Consider the following 24,485-nt stretch of genomic DNA (forward strand, 5'->3'; position numbering starts at 1 on the left):
CGCGAGCGGCAAAACCCGGAAGTAATGCACTCCGTTAGTGTTGTACCACGAACAGTCATGGCTTTCCCCAAAGAACTCTGGAAACTGTAGTTTAAGAGTACTGCAAGTTGTTAAGAGACCCCTCAATTCCCTGTACAGATCTACAATTCTCAGAGTGGTTTAGCGGTCAATGCTTCTTCCACAGAACTCTGGGAACTGTAGTTCTCTGATCAGCTCCCAGTACAGTGGTACCTCGGGTTAAGTACTTAATTTGTTCCGGAGGTCTGTTCTTAACCTGAAACTGTTCTTAACCTGAAGCACCACTTTAGCTAATGGGGCCTCCCACTGCTGCCGCGCCGCCAGAACACGATTTCTGTTCTCATCCTGAAGCAAAGTACTTAACCCGAGGTACTATTTCTGGGTTAGCGGAGTCTGTAACCTGAAGCGTATGTAATCTGAAGCATATGTAACCCAAGGTACCACTGTAGTCATGTGGATATGGCCTTAATTTGCCAAATACTCAGCACATGTAATATTTTGCTTCAACAAGGAGATGAGGGTTCAGAGGCAAAACTGCAGTGGACCCTTTCCCTGTGCATACTTTTGTTCTTCTTCTCTTTCTCTCCCTCTCCATTCTTTCGATGGGTAGCTCCATGAGGACCAGCACCTTTCCTGTTATTTTAAATCAGGCAGGGAGCCTGGTTGTTGCTGGTTATCTGTCATGATTCAAGGCTGCATTTCTAACTAAACCCCAGGACATACTTTTGTGTAGACAAAGTTAGCAGTAGACAAGGTTACATCTCGCAGCTGGACTTGACTTCTGAGTTGACGTTTGTCAAGTAACTACCCTGAAGGAACATGGAACAGGTTTGAACCAGGAAACCCAAAATTGCACTACTTGTTAGATCAGGCTAGCTGATATTTTGCCTAAAACCCTTTTTTCCCCCTTCCTTCCTCTTATTAAAAGTTGCATAAGTGGGGAAAGAATAGGAAGAAGGAAATTACTATGGTTTTTTCCCCAGAAGAATGCAGTTTTAAAACTTCAGTCCTTAGGGTAACTGAAATGGTGTACGCTGCTTTTGCAAGCCAGGGTCAGGGAGAGTTACTAACCGTATTTTTCCGTGTATAAGACCTAATTTAACAAAAAAATTAGGTTTAAAATTGGGGCTCGTCTTATACACGGGTAGTGCTGAGGGGTGTTTTCTTAATTTGGAGTCCCCAAAAATAGAGGGTGTCTTATACATGGGGCGTCTTATACACAGAAAAATGCGGTGATAGCTTATCAAAGTAACTCAAAGTCATATCTTATCCTTGTATTTGGTTCCAACTGATTGGACCCCATTCATTCATTTGCAGTAAAATATGCTGCTTTTCGGGCAGACATCATAAAGCAGTTTACATAGGATTATTACAACAGTAAGCATCACTTAAGCAAGTTGTCTTGTGAATTTTTTTATTTATTTAGAAAAAGCTGTTAATGGTTCTTCTTCCCTCGGTGCAGGATGGTCCTTTGGTTATAGATTAGAAACCAATCATTAATGTGTTTGGGATGATCTAGACATCCAACATAGTTTCAAGCAGGCTTGGACCTGTGAGGGTACTTAGGAACTGCACGTAAGCCTGCGCAGTATGTCTTTTTTTAGAGAAAGAGTCAAGCTTATAGACATGTCCAGACATTAGGAGACCCCCTGTTCCCCTTACAAAGCTGTAATTCCCGGCGTTCCCTGGGGAGAGGGATCAGTGGTTAAGCCACTCTGAGAAACTGCAGCTCTGCGAAGGGAATAGAGGCCTCCTCCTAACAACTCACAGCAACTTGAACAAAAGACAGTTTCCCAGGATCCTTTGGGGGAAGCCATGAGTGTTTAAGAGACGCAGGTGGTGCTGTGGGTTAAACCACAGAGCCTAGGACTTGCTGATCAGAAGGTCGGCAATTTGAATCCCCGCGACGGGGTGAGCTCCCGTTACTCGGTCCCTGCTCCTGCCCATCTAGCAGTTTGAAAGCATGTCAAAGTGCAAGTAAATGAATAGGTACCGCTCCGGCGGGAAGGTAAACGGCGTTTCCGTGTGCTGCTCTGGTTCGCCAGAAGCGGCTTAGTCATGCTGGCTACATGACCCGGAAGCTGTACGCTGGCTCCCTCGGCCAGTAAAGCGAGATGAGCGCCGCAACCCCAGTTGGTCACGACTGGACCGAATGGTCAGGGGTCCCTTTATCTTACTATGAGTGTTTAAAGTGGTATGATACTGCTTTAAACGTATCAAGTGGATGGGGCTTTCGTTTCATGACCTTGTTTCCATTTAAGTTACGGTCTCTGCTCAAATGTGGGGAACATCAGGCTTGAGGGGACATATTTTAATCCTCCAGGCTTCCCTCTTTGGCCCTCAGGTCTCTTCCTCAGGCCGCACACCAGCTCAGCCTTCCACCTTCCTCAAATATTTTTGCCTGGCAGAACCTCATTCCTCTTGCTTGCCTGGTGTGTGTGTAGAAAGTAGCCTACCGCACAAAGCCAAAGCTTACATGCCCACTTTTGCCCCTGGCCCCAGCTACCACTGACATGTGGCCCTCACTCTGTGCAAGGTTTCCCATCCTTGCTCCACGCGATCAATCTAGGAGCCTCTGCCTCTCCTCAGTCTCTCTGCTGCCAATTTTCAAGGGTGGCTGGCTTTGGTCGTCATGGCAACCAGGAACCCATGTTATGGCAGCTTCCTGCTGGAACCTTGTTGAATGCCCATAATTGAGAGTGTCTGATATCTTTGCATATTTTTTTTTTGTCCTTCCACTGAGTAACCTGTTGCTGGAGATCAATGGCAGGGGAAGAGTATAAACATTCTATATCCAAGGCAGTATATGTTTTCTGTGTGTGTGTGTGTGTGTGTGTGTGTGTGTGTAAATATATGTATATATTTATAATTTTTTTTGTTGATATGGGAAGTAACAGAGTAGATTACAGCAAGGAAGCTAAATCACTCTTGTAGGTAACTGATAACTTCTTTGTAAAGACTATACAGTGTCCAGAACCTTACTTTCATAAACATATAACACTGAAGAATATATTTACAATTTCATGCACAGGTTTCCTCCTATTAACTTTTAGGGATCTTCCTCTGTCTGTTTCACTTCAGACAGATCACACTGACACAACACTGTCCCCAGCAGAGCAGCCGTTCTCCTCACAGACAGAGAAGCAGAAAGCAGTTAAAAACAACAGTTGCTGGAATAACAGTCACAACGGAACGGAATGCCTCTCTTATGTGAATCAGCCAATCATACGAGGGCTACTGCCAAAGCGGGGGGGAAACCCCATGTTAAAAATACACAGTAACCCAACCTAAGTAAACATTCCCATTTCAGGAAATTAAACCATTATCCTTAACAGAGTGCCCCTGAATACGAGAAGGAGAAGAGCCGTAGCTCAGTGGTAGAGCAGTTGCTTTGCATGTAGAAGGTCCCAGGTTCAATCCCAGGCACCTTCAGATAGCTGCTACCAGCCAGTATAGGCAAAATGGAGCCAGATGGGCCAATGGCAGTTTCCTGTGTTCCCAAACCACAGACAGTGAGGAGCTGGCTCTGCCACATGCTGCCCCTCTCGCCAGCTAGGCTGGATCCCGCCTCCCTGCTCACAGGGGCCCTCAGTTCTAAGGGCCCCGTGCAAGAGAGCAGCAGGGGCGATGGAGCGAGCTCTGTTATGCGCAACAGAATGCCGTGGGAAATCGTTACAAAAGAAGGTATTGGAGCACTTCAAATCATTTGCCCATGTGCATGCAGAAAGATTAGCAGATCTTAGCTGAAAGACAGCATCCGGAGATCTGCACTGAGCGTTGCAAAGCCTCCTTAATTATTGCTATATGTTTTTAGGAGTACAGTGGTACCCTCGGGTAACAGACGCTTCAGGTTACAGACTCCGCTAACCCAGAAATAGTACCTCGGGTTAAGAACTTTGCTTCAGGATGAGAACAGAAATCGTGTGGCAGCAGCGGGAGGCCCCATTAGCTAAAGTGGAACCTCAGGTTAAGAACAGTTTCAGGTTAAGAACAGACCTCCAGAACGAATTAAGTTCTTAACCTGAGGTACCACTGTATTACATAATCTTATAAAGGGTGGCGTGGTGGTGATGGGGCATGGCGGTGAGGGCCATGAAGGGACCCTGCACTTCAGAATCTGCCATAATAATAATAATAATAAGAATAAGAATAATAATAAATAATAATAATAATTTATTATTTGTACCCTGCCCATCTGGCTGGGTTTCCCCAGCCACTCTGGGTGGCTTCCACAGAGACCAAAAATACACTAAAATGTCACTAAAAACTTCCCTGAACAGGGCTGCCTTAAGATGTCTTCTGAATGTCAGGTAGTTTATCGCTTTGACATCTGATGGGAGGGCGTTCCACAGGGTGGGCGCCACTACCGAGAAGGCCCTCTGTCTGGTTCCCTGTAATCTCACTTCTCGCAATGAGGGAACCGCCAGAAGACCCTCGGCGCTGGACCTCAGTGTCCGGGCAGAACGATAGGGGAGGAGACGCTCCTTCAGGTATACTGGACCGAGGCCATTTAGGGCTTTAAAGGTCAGCACCAACACTTTGAATTGTGCTCGGAAACGTACTGGGAGCCAATGTAGGTCTTTCAAGACCGGTGTTATGTGCCATTATGCTATTGGCGCCTTTGTCTTCTCTAGCAATTTCTCTGGGCCCAGCGGTGCAGGTAATGTCAAGCCACTGCATTAACACTCTCTCTGCCTGCAGGATGATTTCCTTGACTGCTTTGGTGACCCTGAAATGACCGGGAAGATTGGAACGGACATCCAGGATAACAAATGCAGCTGGTTGGTGGTGCAGTGCTTGAAACGAGCCTCTGCAGAACAGAGACAACTTCTAGAGGTAAAGAGGCTTCACAATTCCATGCCCTGCTAGCGTGGGAGGGAGGGGAGCCATAATCCCTCTTTGTCCCACTGGGACCAGAAGCTGGTTGGTACCTGTGGATTTCTCCATCTCTCTTTGAAATCCAAGCAGCGATTCGAAAAAGAGCTTAGCTGCTTTTCATCAGGTGCCAAAACGGATTTTTAAAAAATCCGGTTTACACCCTGATGCAAGTTACGGCAAAACACCAGCAAGTGTGCAGAAGTCAATTGAAATTGGTAAAGACAAATAACCACTTTTTAGACAATTTCTTTTTTCATTCTTCTAAGCTACCTTTTGGGGGAAACACCCAAAGGCACAAGAACACTAAAAGAGAGTTGAAAGAAGTATTTTAACATGATAAAACAGTGAGAAGAGTTAATTTTGTGTTTGCTGGTGAAAGATGAATCATAATAAATTAGTTTAGATCTATTTATTTGTATCTAGTCATCCAGCCATTGCAAAAGCCTGACAGTATCAAAGTAACTTGTACTGAAGTTTGTGTTAACTCGGACTCAAATAAACTGCAACATAAAGCAGACTTAAAATGCCAGATTTCCCTGGCAGGTGACAATATGCCAGGGGAAAAAAGACCTGTTCCTCTTTTAACAAATATTAAAATGAAATAAGTGAATAACAAAGGAACCTGATACAGTGTCTCAAAATGTCCCTGGTGAATCAGATTCCTCGCCAAGTTACGACACCTGAACATCCACGCCATTAATTGAAGAACAAACAAACGGATGGAAAAATCTGTTCGTTAAGGTGCTATAAAACTCTGTACCTGATTAGTGAGGCTGCACCTCCTGACATTTCTAAAGTGTGTTTCACTCGAGCATTTTAAAGGGGAAGGTGGAATAATTACTAATAATCATATGGTATTGAACTAGCGAACGCAGAAACTGCTCTGTCAAAGCTTTCCTGGTCCAGGAACGGCGATAGCTATTGTACCGGCTGCAGCTGGTAGAAGGCATTTCTAGCCAACTAGCCTACTTGGTCCTCCAGTGACAAAGCTGGATTGCAGAAGCAGCCGCAGATGGTGAACCTGCTCCTTCAAAGGGAACAGAACCCCATCCATGTAGAAAACTAGCCAATTTCGCCCACTCGCCCACAGTGCCCACCCTGCCAGGATTCAGGCTCAGCTTGTTTTCTCCATCCATCTCACCAACTGCGCCCAAGGCACTGCTCTAAGAACTGCACAGCCTGACCTGATAATAATAATTTATTATTTATACCCCGCCCATCTGGCTGAGCGTCCCCAGCCACTCTGGACAGCTTTCAACAAAATATTAAAATACAGTAATGCATCAAACATTAAAAGCTTCCCTAAACAGGACTGCCTTCAGATGTCTTCTAAAAGTCTGGTAGTTGTTGTTTTCTTTGACATCTGGTGGGAGGGTGTTCCACAAGGCGAGTGCCACTACCGAGAAGGCCCTCTGCCTGGTTCCCTGTAACTTGATTCAGATGCAATGGAGAAATAGAGCTGAGTGTCATCGGCATACTGAAGGCACCTTGCCCCAGAAGTCCTAATGGCCACTCCCAACAGTTTCATACAGATATTAGATAGCGCCGGGGATAACGTAAACTCCAGGGGGCCAAAAAGCACTCTCTCGATGCTACTTTCTGAATTTGGTCCAGGAGGTAGGACTGGAACCCAGTTCCCATTCCCCAGAGCTGGTCCAGGAAGACGCCATGGTCGATGGTATCAAAAGCCAAAGAGGAGGTCAAGAAGCAGGAGCAAGGCCACACTCCCCCTTGTCCCACTTTCTGCAAAGGTCATCCATCTGGACCGCCAAGGATGACTCAGTCCCATGGCCAGGCCTGAACCTGGATTAGAAGGGATCTAAATGATTGGTGTCACCCAGGAATGCTGGTAGCTGCCCCACCAGAATCCTCTCCACCCAAAACATTATTCCACCCAAAACATTTGCCCCCAAAACATTAGTCATTATTGCTAAATGTGCATCTATGCCATCTAAAAGGTAAAGGGACCCCTGACCATTAGGTCCAGTTGTGGCCGACTCTGGGGTTGCGGCGCTCATCTCGCTTTATTGGCCGAGGGAGCCGGCGTACAGCTTCCGGGTCACGTGGCCAGCATGACTAAGCCGCTTCTGGCGAACCAGAGCAGCGCACAGAAACGCCGTTTAACTTCCTGCCAAAGCGGGAAGTATTTATCTACTTGCACTTTTTGGGGGCGTGCTTTCGAACTGCTAGGTTGGCAGGAGCTGGGACCGAGCAACGGGAGCTCACCCCGTCGCGGGGATTCGAACCGCTGACCTTCTGATCCGCAAGCCCTAGGCTCTATGGTTTAACCCACAGCGCCCCCTGTGTCCCTATCATCTATGCATCTACACGTATGCAATTATGTGTCCTCCCTCCCACCTTTTTTGGTGATGCATTTTCTTCTACTTTTGTCACTGGAGTAGAATGTGGGCCTCTTGTTTAAAGATCCCTGGGAACCACAGTTTGTGAAGGGTGCTGGGAACTGTAGCTCTGTGAGAGGAGTGAACTACACTTCCCAGCATCCTTTCAGGGGGAAGCCATGGTGTGTTTTCGCAGCCTCAATCTGCCCTCGCAGCACTCCCTTTTTTAAATCAATAAATCTCTGCCCCTCTAGGAGAACTATGGACAAAAGGATCTGGACAAAGTTGCACATGTGAAACAGCTCTATGAGGAGCTGGGCCTGAAGAAAATCTACCAGGACTATGAGGAGAGCAGCTACCAGTGCTTATCAGGCCTTATTTCCCAGCATGCTGTACGTCTGCCCAGCCAGATCTTCTTTGGCCTGGCCCAGAAGATCTACAAGAGGCAGAAATGACAGACTCGGCTATCAAGAAGGAAACTAGCGTATAAATACTTGTCACATGTGTGTTTGTGTGGGAGGGTGGGTTTCCCCCATCTTTCCTGGCATTGATTAGTAGAACTGCTTTAAAACCTGTTTTTGAAACCTAGTTCAGTCGTCTCTTAACTCCCTGACACTGGGAGTGGTGGTTTGAAGGGGCCGAAAGGCTGAGGCACACTCTATCCAAAGTGTTCTCACTGCTCTTTAAACTTCTGACTATTCCCAGGATTCCCTGGGCTAAAACCAAGTAGTGTCCAGCTTAACCCAAGAAAACATGCCCATGTAGTTCCCATGTTTTTCCTTTTTTTGGTTCTGCTGGCATCAGCAGTGTCCTGCAGTGCTCTGGCCACTTCACCCAACCTTGTTGGTGAGTCTTTATCCCCCCTCCCCCCCCCCCCGCCGCAACTCTCAGAAACAGCTGATGGCTGCCTATTTAAAATAAAATTTAAAAATCCTCCCATGAAGCGCATGGGGGTTTAATTTGGGGTTGTTGGGTTTTTTTTGCCTCTTAAATGCAAACTGTTTTACCTCAGGGTGAGCTGTCCTGTGGTGATGAGGAGAGCATTTTTGGCTAAGGATTTTTCTTCCTTCAGTCTCTTTCTCCCATTCCCAGCCTCTAAGCAAGGGGATGAGGCTGCTACAATTTTGTTTGTTTGTGGAAGAAGACAAGATCCATAGCTGAATGTAATCATCTCTGCCAATACGCACCATGCATTTAAAGCACCCCTCCGAAAAACAACAACCTGAGAATTGTGGTTTAAGGGCCCTGAGAATTGTTGCTCTGTGAAAGGGTAAAACTACAGTTATCAATATTTGGGGGGGGGGGGGAGCGGAGTGATGTGCTTTTAATCTCTCTCTCTCTCTCTCTCTCTCTCTCACACACACACACACACACACACACAGCGAGTGTATCTATAGTAAATGTTGCTGACTGTATGTCCTGACATAGCTTCTCAGGAGGGAGAACGATTCACCTGGATCAAAACAAACCTGTTCCCATTTTGGGGAGGGGGGGCATGAAGAAGACCCCCTCCTGCCACCACCACCCCCCAGTGCTCTGAAGCAGCACCCAGGGGTGAAAATGATGTTGGGGGGGTAGTATCAAGCATCCTATCATAATGGAATGCACAGGCTGGAGCAATAAATTATTTTGAAACCAGGCTCTTGTTTATATTCATTTTAGCGACTTTTGTATACTCCTTTGTTGTATGTTTACGCTTTTACTTGCATACAGTTTTTTGGCCCAAAGCCCCCAACCCACCCTGTGAAATTGTGTTCTAAGCCGTCTACATGAAATACTCATTCAGTCTATCAATAAAATTCAGAGTTGGAAAGAAACTAACATAAAGAAGTCCAACTTGTAAATTAAAATCCCTTTTCTGCAAGGAGCTTAAGATGGCATATACAGTGGTACCTTGGGTTAAGTACTTAATTAGTTCCGGAGGTCCGTTCTTAACCTGAAACTGTTCTTAACCTGAAGCACCTCTTTAGCTAATGGAGCCTCCTGCTGCCGCCGGAGCACGATTTCTGTTCTTATCCTGAAGCACTATTTCTGGATTAGCGGAGTCTGTAACCTGAAGCGTATGTAACTTGAAGCGTATGTAACCCGAGGTACCACTGTATGGTTTTCCTCCTCACTTAATCCTCCTATGAGGTACGTTAGGCTGAGAAACAGTAAATGGCCCCAAATCACCCACTAAACTTCACGGCCAAGTGGGAATTTGAACCCTAGGCTCTCAGGTCTTAATTATTAAATTTATATACCAACCATACATCTCTAAATCTCAGGGCAGTTCACAAAATGAGAACGCAAAATGCATAACAACATAAAAACCAAACCAATGACCCCAATCCCACAAACACATTTAAAAGGCTATAGTATAGAACATTAGAGAAAAGTGCCCACCTGGTGCCTAAAGATATGTAATGAAGGTGCGAGGTGAGCCTCCCTGGGTAGGGCAATTCCACAAACGGAGCCCCTGCAAAAAAGGCCCATTTTCGTGTGGCCACCCTCTCATGGAGGAGGCACACAAAGAAGGGCCTCAAATGATGATCACAGGGTCCGGGTCAGTTTATATGGGGAAAGGTGGTCCTTGAGGTATTGTGGTCCTGATCCATTTAAGACTTCATAGGTCAAAACAAGCACTTTGAATTGGGCCCGGAAACTAATTGGCAGCCAGTGCAGTCGGGCCAGGATCCGTGTAAGATGCTCACATCGCCTTGCCCGGATGAGCAACCTGGCTGCTGAATTCTGCGTCGGCTGAAGTTTCCGAACCGTCTTCAGAGGCAGCCCTAGGTATAACAAGTTGCAGTTGTTGAACCTAGAGGTTACCACGGCATAGACATCAGTCGTTGGGCTATCCCTGTCCAGATAAGGGCACAGCTGGGATACCTGAGCCCCAAGGGACAGCACAGGACCCAGAAGTACCCCCAAGCAGACCCAGACGGGGGGGCATATGGGCCACTTGGCCCGGGCCTCCAATTCCAAAAGGGGTCTTGGTCAGCATACATTCCCTATGTATTTTTAAAAAGCACCACAGTGGTACCTCGGGTTACATACGCTTCAGGTTACAGACTCCGCTAACCCAGAAATAGTGCTTCAGGTTAAGAACTTTGCTTCAGGATGAGAACAGAAATCGCGTGGCGGCAGCGGGAGGCCCCATTAGCTAAAGTGGTGCTTCAGGTTAAGAACAGTTTCAGGTTAAGTACGGACCTCCGGAACGAATTAAGTACTTAACCCGAGGTACCACTGTATTATATATCTATATTTTCCATTTTGTCATTATATGCAGATATGGTTCAAGCCTTAAAATTATTTGTCAGCATAATTTTTGTGAAAATTATTTATATACTTACTTATTTATAAGACTTCAGTTATCCCCAGGGTAAAAATAAAAGGTTGGGGGCACATTATCTACCTGGCCCGGCCCTCTGCCTGGCTCTGTAAGGCCCTGTCCCCAAGATCCATACTTTGCCAGACGCCTGTACTGAGCATGGTGGGTTGGGCCAGATGACCTCTGGAGACTCCTCCCAAGGATTGCAACCCCGCCACCCTCCAGCCCAAGCCCATTGGCACGACAAGAGTTAAGGCGGAGAGGCGAGGCATTGATGGACGCTGGCTCCTCCTACCCGGACTGGGGTGAGCTCAGCCAGGGAGGCTGCCCGGAGCCGCAGCGTTATAGCACTGGGGGCTGGACCAAGTCTTGCAGCAGAGTCTAAAGAGAGGCAGAGAGGCGGCAGGTGAGTGCATTTAGCGCTGCAGATGCAGCTGTGATGGGCACCGCTTGGGGTGGGGGCGGTCAGCATAAATGTGTTGATGGATGTCTCTGGGAGGGAGGGAGGAGGTTTTGGGGCGAATCCCATGACCAGGGAGAGCTGTCTATTATATCCTTCCAGCCCCCTCCCTCTCCAGAAACCTGCAATGCCCAATAATAGGATGCGATCGCACTTGGGGGTGCAAACCTCTGCCCCACCCGTCCACCTTATCCGGGCTGTTTTGGAGACCTGTGCCCACCTGAACTGCAGGAGACCCACCCTTCTGAATTCCCATTAAATCCAGGAAATGTCTTGAATCCAGGCAACAGGGAGGGTGTCCCTTTTTTGAAGAAAAAAAAATCCCTGCCCAAAAGCTTTCCTCGCAATTATCACTAAATGCTTTCCTGCAAGACACTCTCTGATCGATGTGCAGAACAATGGAAACAAACCCGAAACAATTGCATATATTGAAATAGGTGGTGTTGCTCAAAAGGTACTCTTGATTTTGCCCCTTGTTCCTGGGAGGTGGCGGGGTGGGGGGACGGTCGGCGGAAATCCCACCCCCACCCCAACAAGGGGTGACCACTGAGCCTGGCGTCTGTGCCGTATCCCTCCATCATTTCCCCCCCCCCCATTTTCTTCCTGACTTGTTTACCACCACAGTAGGCATGGAGGTGACCCCCCCCCTAAAATGCACACACACTTTGGCTCCCTCCCTTTGCATTGCTAACAGGATGGTTGGCATCGAGGGTGCACCTTTCGTTTGCCCACCCACCCAATGAGCCCCACGCAGCCTCTGCAGTGATTTGGCTTTCTTCCTGCAGGAAGGGTTGGGCCGGTGGCGGCTGTGATGGCTGGAGGATGGGATGGGCAGCGTCTAGGTTTGTACAGAGACGCACAGATCCTCACGTCTCTCTTTCTCTCTAGCCACGGGATACTCCATCTCGCTCCCGTCTGTGGGGTGCTCTTTGCTTCCCTAAAGAATCACGTCGCTGGAGAGCCTCTGCCAATCCGTGCAGACAATACTGGGTGGATGGTGCAAAGCTCTGACTGGGTACAGGGGTTCTGCATGCATTCCTAGGGCTGTCTGCCGTTTGCCAGAGGAAAGGCACTCTGCACTGTCTCAGAGACCACACGCTCTGTCTTGTCCTTTTCTAAACCTGGATTGAAAACAGATGCCAGGAGCCAATTGTTGGGTGCAAATTCCATCTTAGCACTGCCGTTCTGTATCCGTTTATCCCTCCCAGTTATGGCCCAGTCCTCTGGGGAGAGGCGTACGTGAGACCTCGCCTCATTTTTACCCTTACAACATTCCTGCATGGTAGGTTAGGGCTAAGAGACCATGAATATGTTGCCCAAGGCCACCCCACGAGTGGTAAATCCGGGGTAGGATGGGGAGCATGGAAAGCTGCCTTCTTCTGAGTATCTAACTCAATACTGCCTACACTGGTTGGCATCAACTCTGCCCACGCCTCCCCCACAAATGTACGTCAGACCTCTGGGTTGATTCAGGACAGGCTGGTGGCCATTTTTAACGTTTTTGTTTTCTTTTTTTTTATATAAAAAACCTCACCTGCTTTTGCTGTTTTTATTTATTTACTCGTGTTGTGACCCATCTTGAGCCCCTCAGGAAAGAGTGAACTATGGGCAGATCCATAGCCTATATTTAAATCACCATGATTCCGCCCCCCCAAATTTCTAGAAATTATCATTGCCACCCAATGAGCTACAATTTCCTTACATACCCTGCAGCATTTCTCCGATGAAAACAGGAAAATTCTATTCCCTAATCATAATCATAATAATTTTATTATTTATACCTCGCCCATCTGACTGGGTTGCTCCAGCCACTCTGGGCAGCTTCCAACATCTATAAAAACAGAATTAAACATTAAAAAGTGAGAAACTTCCCTTCACAGGGATGCCTTCAGGTGTCTTCTAAAGGTTGTATAGTTAGTTATCTCCTTGGCTTAGGGGTCGCATAACTTCATACCCCACAACATTTCTCCGATGAAAATAGGGACGTCCTAAGAGAAAGTGGAGGGACACGGGTGGTGCTGTGGGTTAAATCACAGAGCCTAGGACTTGCCAATCAGAAGGGTCGGCGGTTTGAATCCCCGCGATGGGGTGAGCTCCCGTTGCTCGGTCCCTGCTCCTGCCAACCTAGCAGTTCAAAAGCATGCAGTGCAAGTAGATAAATAGGTACCGCTCAGGCGGGAAAGTAAACGGCGTTTCCGTGCGCTGCTCTGGTTCGCCAGCAGCGGCTTAGTCATGCTGGCCACATGACCTGGAAGCTGTACGCCGGCTCCCTCGGACAATAAAGCGAGATGAGCACCGCAACCCCAGAGTCGGCCACGACTGGCCCTAATGGTCAGGGGTCCCTTTACCTTTAAGAGAAAGTGGGACTTTCTGGGATCAAATCAGAAACCGGGACTATCCCTGAAAAACAGGGTCATTTGGTGGATCTGTCCTTAACAAACTACAGTTCCCAGAGTTCCTTGTGGGGAGCCATGTGCTTTAAAGGTGTGTTGGAAATAAATAAAACGTTTCCTCGGCATCCCCTCCCCAATCCCTGCCTATCTTAGATAAGAAAGGAGGATCCTGTGGTCCTCTAGTTGTTGCTGGTAGCTTACAGATCCCATCATCCATCACCGTTAGCCATGTTGGCTGGGGACTGATGGGAGCTGGGTGGCAAATGGCATCTAAAGGATCATCCATATCCATGGCCTTCAAGATGCTACCTGTGAAATAACTAGGCAAGATATTCCCATCCTGCCCTGCTTCAGAATTGCAAGGCATTTGCTGACCCCTGTTTAGATAGAAGTATGGACCCAGAATTTGCCAAGCTTGTGATAAAGGTTGCCTTGAAAATGGTATAAAAACTGTCTGGAGGTTTCTGTCCTTACCCAAATCTCAAATTATGTGTAACTTTCTCCATTATTGCTATATTCCAGAGTGAGTGATACTAAGCATCTAATGTAAGATTTGGGGCTATTTTCCATTGAGTCACAATTACTATTCAAGCTGCCAAGATTATATATAAAGACCACTTGCATACACATGTTTCCCCCCCAAGTTGAGACTGGACAACCACCTATCAGGGATAGGGTTAAAGGAGATTGTCTTTAGGCTTCCTTGAAAATCTATGATTTAGCCACCCCAATGTGATTCACTGTAATACCATCCTCGGTTCTTTCTCCCTCGTCCTCTCTCACAGAAACACACACACGTTCCTCTGGTATGGTTCAGTTACACCCAGAATAAGCTTAGGCAAACTCTATGAGAAAACCACATTAGTATAGTTTATTGCATTCAGATCCCACCCTTTTCTCCAAGGACATACAGGGTTTTAATCCCCAAAGAACCCTATAGGGTAGAGTAGGGTGAGAGGCAGTGACTGGCCCAAGGTCACATCCAATTAAGTTCATGGTCGAGCTCTAACCACTAGGCCATACAGTCCAGATAAGTGAGATTTACTTAAGTCGGTTGCTCTCCTGGTGTCAGTGATGTCACCTAACCCTGAATCTTGTCACTAGAACCCAATGGGTCCGTCCAATGAAACTGAACGTTGAAAGACTCAGAGGAGACAAAAGGATGCGATTCTTCATGCTGTACATAAACTGTGGAACTCTCTGCCACCAGATGTTTTGATGGCCGCTGACATGGGTGGCTTTAAAGGGGGATTAGACAAATTCATGGAGGATACCAGCGGCTACCGGACATGGCAGCTGTATGTTATTTCCAGTCTCAGAAGCACCATGCTTATAAAAACCAATTACTTGGAATCATGTGAGGAAAGTTGCTATTGGACTCAGGTCTCCCTTCCAGGGTTCCCAGAGGCATCTGTGAAAACAGGAAACTGGACCAGATGGGCCCTTTGTTCTGATCCAACAGGGCTCTCCTCTTGTTGGGGAAAGAGTCAAAATCCTGATTTTGGGGGCAGCTGGTCCCTTGAGCTGAATCTGGACTAATTTGCAATGATTCTCCAGGGTTTCAGGCTTCCTGGAGACGCCAAAGATTGAACCCGGCACCTTCTGCATGTAAAGCAGATGCTCTGTCACTGGGGTACATCTCTTGCCTTGGCCCCGGGTTCAAACCCCAGTAGCTCCAGGCTGGGTAGCTGAAAAAAAACCCTTCTGAAACCCTGGAGGGCCTCTGCCAATCAGAGTAGACAATGCTGAGCTCTATGGACCAATGGTCTGGCTCGGTATAAGGCAGCTTCCTATATCCCAATAAGAAGGGGTTGTATTGGATAGTAACCACTTAGGGGGGAAAGATAAATGGGCTTCTATTCAATATGTCCCTTTCATAGCTCAGTGAGGCTGGACTTAAGCGAGGTTGGATGCTGTAGTCCAGGGGTCAGCAAACTTTTTCAGCAGGGGGCTGGTCCACTGTCCCTCATATTTTGAAGGTGGGAAAATGAACAAATTCCTATGCCCCACAAATAACCCAGAGATGCATTTTAAATAAAAGGGCACATTCTACTCATGTAAAAACACCAGGCAGGCCCCACAAATAACCCAGAGATGCATTTTAAATAAAAGCACACATTCTACTCATGTAAAAACATGCTGATTCCCGGACCGTCCGTGGGCCAGATTGAGAAGGCGATTGGGCCAGATCCGGCCCCCGGGCCTTAGTTTGCCTACCCATACTCTAGTCTCCTCACCTAACACCCCTCCCTTGGCTGAGTGCCAATATTTTCCTAAAATTGGGGAACCGACTGCTGTCTCCCCCATTCCCAGAAATAGGTCAGATCCAGAATTGACTGGCATTTGACCCCAGCACCTGTTTTTGTTTTAACCTCCTTGGTAAAGAGTGCCTCTGAACTTACACAGAGTTCCTTCAGGCTCCTCATGCGGCACTGGAATGAGAGAGAAAGAGGTTTTGGACAAGCAGAAACAATTACACCTCTCTTTTTGGAACTGGCAATGACTCGGAGGTGAGAAATCTCCCTGCGCCAACCTTGAGCTATCTTCCTTCTTTGTCCCCTCGCCTCTTGAGCAGGAGAACCGATGCCGTTGGCGAGCCAAACCTCTCCAGGACTGCATCCAGTTTGGATGTGAAATACTGTATACATGTTTTGATCTTCTTCTTACCGCTTCTGCAGAGAAAGTCCTGCATTGTCCTTGAGCGTCTGGTGTTTTGTTTTTGAAAAAATATTCTCCCTTTTCCTTTCTGCAGAAGGGTATTAAGATATAAAAGGCAGGGATGGTGGCAGGTGGGGAAGGGGAATAGAGAGGAGGGGGAACACCCCGCCATGTGACAGCCCCCGTTGTCATGAGAACTTAATTTCTCTTTCTGAATTATTGATGGTTAACGTACGATGAGAAGGAGAGAGCAGATGCAAATCCTCCATCCTTTCTACCATCTGCCTTGCAGCAAGGGACCTGGACTCAGTTTGTGATCGTTTGCCCCCCATCCCAATGCAGTTTCCTGGAGTGCTGGCTTTGAAAGCACATGGACTTTATTTCTTCCTTAAAAAAATCATATTGACATCTCTTAGCCACAACAGGGGAATGGAATATTCATATTTAGAGAGCAGAGTGGGCTGTTTCCATCACGCTCTGCCAGGGAGCCTTTTAGAGGCATCTGATTGGTCACGATTAGAGACACGGTGCTGGGCCAGACAGCCCATTGGTCCAACCCAACAGAGCATTAACAGGGCTTGGTCCATCAAGCATTGTTAAGGGTCAGTCAAGGGACATATCTCTCCTTTGCATGCATAAAGTCTCAGGTGCAGTCCCCAGGTAGGGCTGCTGGGAGAGAGACCCCTCGAGAGCTGCTGCCAGTCAGTGTAGACAATATTGAGCATAATGAGGCCGCTTCCTATGCCTCGCTCTGAATACCAGTTGCAAGGGAAGGCTGTTGTCTTCACGCCCAGTTTGTGGGCTTCCCAGGGGCAGTTTTTGGAAACTGAAAGATAGCCTCAATCAGATCCAGGAGAGCAGTCCGGCTTCATCCCAGTGCCTTCATGCTCACTGGCCAGAAATTTGGAAGTTGGGATAAAGTTTTAATCCTTGTGGACCAAAAATCATAGAATCGTAGAGTTGGAAGGGACCCCAACGCGGGTGGCGTTGTGGGTTAAACCACAGAGCCCAGGACTTGCCGATCAGAAGGTCGGTGGTTCGAATCCCCGTGACAGGGTGAGCTCCCGTTGCTCGGTCCCTGCTCCTGCCAACCTAGCAGTTTGAAAGCACGTCAAAGTGCAAGTAGATAAATAGGTACCGCTCTGGCGGGAAGGTAAACGGCATTTCCGTGCGCTGCTCTGGTTCACCAGAAGCGGCTTAGTCATGCTGGCCAATAAAGCGAGATGAGTGCTGCAACCCCAGAGTCGGTCATGACTGGACCTTATGGTCAGGGGTCCCTTAACCTTTACCTTTAAGGTACCCCAAGGGTCATCTAGTCCAACCCCCCTGCAATGCGGGAACATACAGCTGCCCCTTACAGGGATCGAACCTGCAACCTTGGCGTTATCAGCACCACGCTCTAACCAACTGAGCTATCCAGGCTGAATTTTTGTTTTGAAATTTGAACTGCATCTACGCACATAGAACAGCATATGCACATTTTATGCCCATGCGGTTTCCTCTTTCCGTCCATGGGGAAGTGAGGCGGGTTTTCCCCCCTGTTTGGGCAATTGTGTGTAAGTGCCCCTCCTCAGTCCCAGGGAAGCACTTAGAATGCTCTGTTAAGAGATTTGCCTCTTGAAAAACTACATTTCCCAGAATTCTCTGAGATGAAAGGGAGGAGCTCTTGAAAACCATTTGTGCTCTACAGGGAGACGCTGTTCTGGTTCCTGTGCACTTATATTCTAACAGACCCGTCTCTGTTTCATTACAACAAAACAGGAATGGGGGAAGCTGAGGCCGTCCAGATGTTGTTGTTGGACTCTAACCATCGGTCAGGAATGATGGGAGCTGTGACTCCCACAACATCTGGAGGGCCACAGGTTCACCGTCGCTGCAAAAAAAGGATACAAGAAAAGCTCTTCTGGATCAGGCCACATGCTCATCCAGTTCAGTATCCTGGTCTCACTGTGGGCAACCACATGCCTGCAGGAAGCACACAAACCCTGACTTTGTTTCCCCTATCATCTGGACATTCCATTTATCTGCCATGCCTCATACCCACTGATAGACCCATCTTCTCACACAGCCTAGATAGCTCAGTTGGTTAAGAGCATGCTGCTGATAATTCCAAGGTTGCAGGTTTGATCCCCTTATGGGACAGCTTTTTATTCCTGCACTGCAGGCGGTTGGACTTAAATGATCCTCAGGGTCCCTTCCAATTCTATGAAATGTAAAGGCGTATCACGTTTGTGGCTGTTCTGTCACCTTAGCTTATTTTTAAAACCCTATTTATTTTAAAAACCTTATTAAAAAAAACCCCACCTTTTAGCGCCATCACATCTTGTGGCAGAGGGTTCCATAAGCTGACTGTGGCAATGTGTCGCTCGATAATCCCAGCGGTCTCTTTAGTCCTGTATGAGTTTGGCATCATCTGCACTACACATTTAAACCAGCACCATGCCACTTTAAACAGCCATGGCTCCCCCCAACCAGCCATGGAATTTCCTCCCCACCAGCCACCTTCATGTTGTAGTTTCCATTGTATGCTGAAGATCCACCTCATTACCCTTCAATAAAAGCATCATAATAGCCTGCTAGAACAGGCCAAAGGCCCATCTAGTCCGTCACATTGTTCTCAACAGTGGTCAGGCAGATGCATGTGAGAAACCAGTACCCTTGTCAGGTGAGAGATATACATAGTAGAACCCACCTAACCTGCCCTGGAGCCTTATGGTGAAGGGTAAGCAGTAAATTGAAATAACAACAAAAACAATAATTAGATAGACAATTCTGTATGGCCCCATCTGCACTGTACATTTAAAACAGTATAGTACCACTTTAAACAATCATGGCTTCCCTCAAAGAATTCTGGGAAGTGTAGTTTGTTAAGGGTGCAGAGAGTTGTTAGGAGACTCCCCTCTGCCCCTCGTTCACCTCACAGAGCTACAAGTTACAGAGTAGTTCAACGGTCAGCCTTTCTTCCCAGGGGACTTGGAACTATAGCTCTGTGAAGGGAATAAGGGTCTGCTAACATTGCTCTGCACCCTTAACAATCTACAGTCCCCAGGATCCCCTGGGAGAAGCCATGACAGCTTAAAGTACAGTGGTACCTTAGGTTACGAACTTAATCCATTCCGGAAGTCCTTTCTCAAACCAAAGCTTTCCGAAACCAAGGCGTTCTTTCCCATAGCAGCGGGGGACTAAATTTACAAATGGAACACACTCAATAGGAAGCGGAACATATTCTGCTTCCAAGGCAAAGTTCACAAACCAAAACACCTACTTCCGGGTTTGCAGCGTTCTTAATCCAAGTTGTTCATAAACTAAGCTGTTCTTAAACCAAGGGACCGCTGTAGTATAATACTCTTTTCAAATGCACCATGCAGATGTGGCCTAAGATAAAGCTAAACCCTGTTATGATTATGTGCTCTCCTTATTTTCCTGTTTCCTCAATTTTGCCTACACTCAGAAGCTGGCTTTGCCTTTCACAGGGAACTTCCCAGGGCACCCTGGCGGGTGACATCCAGGCAGAGCCGACGGACTTGAGCGCCACCCGTTTCCCCCTCTCGCGTTCCGGGACCATGCAGTCTCCCAAAAAGGGCCTGATCTGTAACCTGAACCATGTCCACCTGCAGCATGTCTCCTTGGGTCTCCACCTGTCGCGCCATCCGGAACTCCAAGAGGATGCCAACACGTTGGCGCCCCCGAGAGACCGGGTGGGTTGCCAGGATTGCCGCGGCCACAGCGGCAACACCCACGAGCTGGTAGACGCCAACTCCAACAACCCGTCCCTGCCTTGCCGCTGCTGCGACGGCCACACGCTGCATTCGGATCTCAAGCAAGGCCTCCAGGGTCAGCCTCTCTTGCCCAACTGCCTGGCTCTGAAACGTGAGGAAGAAGAGGAGGATGAAGAAGAAGAGGAAGAGGAGGAGGAGGCAGGTTCCCCGTCGGAGCTGGGCTCCTCATCAGTTAGCAGCTCCTCAGATATCAGCCTGGACGAGAGCCCAGTATCTGTGTACTGCAGAGAATTTCCTGCTGAGGAGCCAAGGAGTCCTGAGAACCAGCCCAACATTGTCCCCTTGGAAGATGCGCGTGGCATCCTTCCCCTGGCTGACCGCAAAGACGAAAGCTTGAACCTCAACACCCATATCGACGAGCCTCGCCCGTCCCGTGTCTGGGACAGCCCCGACAGCTTGTGCAGCGGTAGCTCACTGGGGTCCACGCCTGACATGTCTTCTCCGTGTGGGGAAAGCCCGGTCAAGTCGCCCCTCGCTGATTCCTGCAGGGCTCCCCTGCCTGTACCGCCCCCGACCCGTCCCTTCAGGGCTCCCCCAGCCGTGCCAGCCCCCAAAATCAGCCCGGAGCTGGATTCAAACTGCAATGCTCTCCCGAGCTGGGAAGCAGAGCCCGGAAAGCTCTTAGTGGACGTCAACTCGAACCAGGCTGCTCCGCCGAGGCCTCGTGTTTTGAGTGGCCCTCCGCCGGTGCCCCCCAGAACGAAGAGGGGGCTTCAGGGGTTGAGGCGAGGCGAAGCAGGGAAGCCTGCGGTGACCCCGGCAGGCCTGCCGCCCTGCCATGGCGACCCGCAGGCCGCGGGCAGCCGGAAGAACATCACTTCCTTCCACGAGTTGGCGCAGAAAAGGAAGAAGGCCGCAGCGTCGGTGGGGCCCCCAGCTCAGACGAGGAAGGACCAAAGCGACTGGCTGATCGTCTTCTCCCCTGACACCGAGCTGCCGCCGTCGAATGAGCTGACGTGTGGCGTGGCCCCTTGCCGGGAGACACCCGGGCCCCCGACTCCACCCTCAGAGCCACCAGCCAACCCCGCCGGCCAAAGAGGGGTGACCACGTTCAAGGAATTGCGCTGCCGGAAGCAGAAGGCCCAAGCGCCCGTGAAGATGGACACCCAAACCCCATGGCAAGTAGATCCCGGGAAGGGGGTTCCCGACGGGAGCGCTCCGCCAGAGGTTGTCGTGGAGCCACCACCAAGCGGGCCCTTCCGGCCCCCAAAGGAAATCCCGCCCCGGAGGAGGAAATCCCGCCCTGGGCTGCAGCCCATTGTGGAGGGAGGCTTTGAAGAAGGAGAGGACGCAAGGATGGAGGTGAAGGCGTCTGATCGAAGCTCCGAGGGCCCATCCAATGGGAGGAGGGACCCCTGGATGCCGGGGAAGGAGGACAGAGGAGAGAGGAGTTTTGTGGAGGGTAAGGCTCAGATGATCTCCCCAGATGTGGAGACTCGGATTTTGGAGAGTGGGTGGACCTGGTGCCTGAAAACAGAGCCACATCTGTACCTTACATTTGAAGCACTTTTGTACCACTTTACACAATCGCTGCGTCCCCCAAAGCAATATTGGAGGACACAGCTTGTTTGGGGTGCTGAGGGTGGTTGGAGGGCCCCCCCCCGACACTATTTCCCTCCCAGAGCTGCTGTTCTCAGAATTCCCTGCTTGATAAATCAGCCTGGGAACTGTGACTCTGTGAGCGGAACAAGGGCCCCCGAAAGACTCTCAACACCTCAGACAAACTGCATTTCCCAGGGTATTCTTTGCGGGAAGCCATGACTGTTTAAAGTGAATCATAGGACTGCGGAGTTGTAAAGGACCCTGAGGATTGTATAGTCCAACCCCCTGCAATGCAGGAATCTCAAAATGCAGCCCCCCCATCTAGTTTGAAATCACACCAGACCCTGCATCGCTTTGGAAATATCCTAGCCGTTTTATTATTATTTTACTTATTAAATTTGTATACCACCCCGTACCCTTTCAGGGCTGTTCACACAGCGGTTATTGCAAGTATTGTGTAGATGTGGCCCACGGAGGCAACTAATGGGGGCAGGAAGGCACTGGTTAAAGCACATTAGTGGTTCCTAGTTCCTTATTTCCACAAAAGTTTGAAAGAGAGCTCAGTCAGGAAATGGAAGTTGACGTGCCTTTTAACCGCTTCCCTCCCCAAAACACCAACCAACAAGCCTTAGCCTACCAAATACCATATAACCCTATGACTCCCTGTGTGTGTGGTATGGGGATTGTAAAAGATGTGGTTGACTAAGAGGGGGAATATATCTTCGGGGTGGGGGTGGGGTGCTTGTTCTCCTCAAACTTCATATCTACATGTGTTTTACTTTGGGAATTGTAGCTCTGGCAGGGGACTCGAGGTCTCCTAACAGCTCTCTGCACCTTTAACAGACTACAATTCCCAGGATTCTTTGGGGGAAGCCATGACTGTTAAAGTGGTATATTAGTACTTGAAATGTATGGTGTGGGTTCAAATCCTCCACTCTTCCTAAAAAAAATCCTTCCTTTAAGACCAACTAAGTTAGTTCTTGGTATGAGCAAGAACACTTGGTATATGCAAGCACACTTCTTCATATACACTGAAACAGAAGTTGCCAGATCCTTCTATATAGTGAGAAGGTGGGGAGGGGTATTACTCAGAAGGGTGGTGGGAATGGGAGATTGGCAGATAGCTGGGATGAGCCTGCTGACGACTCTTAACGACTGTAATGGGTCTTACAGGAAAAGGCAAGGGGTGAGAAGGTGAGGCACAGCTGGTGACCTTGGGCCAATCACTCTTTGTGTGTGTCTCTCACGCTCTCTCTGCCTAAATTACCTCACAGGATTCTTGTGGGGGTAAAATGGGGTGTTTCCCCACAACCACTTTGTATATTCTCCTAAATGGAAAGCTAGGATTAAGAATGGAAGCAGAGTGTGGAGTCTCCATCGAAACACAGTTCTCACAGCATTAACACTCCATTAGATCTTCCCACTCCATTAAATTCCCAGGGAGATCTCCAAGCCACAACTATGGGCCCAACACAGAGCAAGATAAGCACCTTCCAGTATCAGCCAACCGCACTCCCAGCCTACTTTGGGCTATTGTTCCCCATGTGGGGAATTGGGGAAAAGGCCATCCATTTGTCTCCATGGCAACAGGGCAACCTCTTTGGACATGTAAATAGCAGCACTTAACAGGCCATTAGAAAGTATTCTTAAGATAATGATCTTACAAAGAAACTTGTCTGACCAGATCAGCAGGTGTCTTCTTATAAATTATAATCCCAGAGGTATTATCTAGACTGAACCCCACCCCCCAAACCTATAACAATGTGTTATTTGTTTTTCCTGGAGTGCTGAAGGTAGTTTCAAAGCAGGAATGTGGTCTGTGACTGGGGCGCTCCCTTATTGTGTTCAAAAGAGTGTGCCACCTATGCGCTCAAGTAGTCGAGGTATACAAATGAACAAGTGTATACTTTGGCTGTGTACATTCGATTCACCCAAAGCACAGTTAAAGCAGAGGACTTCACCCCCAAAGAATCTTGCAGTTTCCTAGCACCCTTAACAAACAACAGCTCCCAGGTTTCCTTCAAACTGCACAGCGCAGATGCAGTCCTTTTTTTGCACAAACATTAGCACATTTCCAGGGACATCTTGTGCTTTTCTTCAGGGTGGCGTCTGACAGTCACGCACGCTCCACTTACATCTCTGCTCTGCTATTGTGAGTTTTTAGTTGGTTTCTTGTTTTGCTTTAATAGAAAGAAGAAATCAATGCACCTCTCGCTCTCTCGCCAGCCTCTAAGGCACACCTTGAATCTGGTTACCTGGCCTAAAATTAATAAATAACCAAAAGGAGTTGCTCTGATTGGTTAAAGTGGTTGTCAGTCGGAGCTAGGGAACTTCTCCCTCCCCCTGCTGCCTGCCTCCCTCAACAACACACACTCATGCACTTCTGTTCGCAGGAGGAAGCAGGAAGCAGATAACCACTTTGCATTTGTCTTCCTGGGCTGACAACCTTTGCAGTACTTTCCCTTTCTTTCTCTTTCCCCGGAAGCAAACTGGATCCTTGCCCCTTCCACTCCACCCACCCCTAAAACGGGGCAAGATGTGGGGGCAACTGTGGAGCTATAATCGGCTGCCTTTTCCTGGTTCGGAGAGAATCATTTGTTTGTTTTTTTAAGGTAATGTAACTTCAACGGCCCACGTCACCGTGGCAGCGGTTCACTTAGGAAATTTTAGACTCTGGACTTCAGAGTCTTTTGTGGATTGAGGTCTGTGTGCTCTCTTCCGATAGTACAGTGGTACCTCGGGTTAAGTACTTAATTCGTTCTGGAGGTCCGTTCTTAATCTGAAGCTGTTCTTAACCTGAAGCACCACTTTAGCTAATGGGGCCTTCTGCTGCCGCTGCGCCGCCAGAGCACAATTTCTGTTCTCATCCTGAAGCAAAGTTCTTAACCCGAGGTACTAATTCTGGGTTAGCAGAGTCTGTAACCTGAAGCGTATGTAACCAGAGGTACCACTGTAATGTGGATTACTTTGTGAGACTTCAAGCCAAAATTGCTAAATTTCAGGGTGGGGAAGTTTCTGTTCCAGATTGGGGGCTTTGGAACATAGAAAGCTGCCTTCTGCTGAGTTAGACCACTGGTCCATCTCCCTCAGTGCTGTCTACACTGA

General features: G+C 48.4%; 2 protein-coding genes across 6 annotated transcripts in view; both read left to right on the forward strand.

The window, feature by feature from the left end:
* FDPS (farnesyl diphosphate synthase) overlaps positions 1-8,652 on the forward strand; it is a 26,819-nt gene extending 18,167 nt beyond the window's left edge. For both annotated transcript variants that reach the window (XM_080984776.1, XM_080984777.1), the window contains exons 9-10: positions 4,720-4,854; positions 7,490-8,652. In XM_080984776.1, coding sequence (XP_080840902.1) covers positions 4,720-4,854; positions 7,490-7,690 — 336 coding nt within the window. In that variant the 3' untranslated portion in view covers positions 7,691-8,652. The remainder of the gene's footprint in view (positions 1-4,719; positions 4,855-7,489) is intronic.
* A 2,187-nt stretch (positions 8,653-10,839) lies between these two features.
* RUSC1 (RUN and SH3 domain containing 1) overlaps positions 10,840-24,485 on the forward strand; it is a 31,780-nt gene continuing 18,134 nt past the window's right edge. For 3 of the 4 annotated variants that reach the window (XM_080984515.1, XM_080984516.1, XM_080984518.1), the window contains exons 1-2: positions 10,840-10,954; positions 19,533-21,240. In XM_080984515.1, the coding sequence (XP_080840641.1) occupies positions 19,623-21,240 (1,618 nt within the window). In that variant the 5' untranslated portion in view covers positions 10,840-10,954; positions 19,533-19,622. Of the gene's footprint in view, positions 10,955-19,510; positions 21,241-24,485 lie in introns of all 4 variants that reach the window. The other variant, XM_080984517.1, reaches the window with a different exon arrangement.

The sequence above is a fragment of the Podarcis pityusensis genome (assembly GCF_964106645.2).
Source record: "Podarcis pityusensis genome assembly, chromosome: 16".
Lineage (NCBI taxonomy): Eukaryota > Metazoa > Chordata > Lepidosauria > Squamata > Lacertidae > Podarcis > Podarcis pityusensis.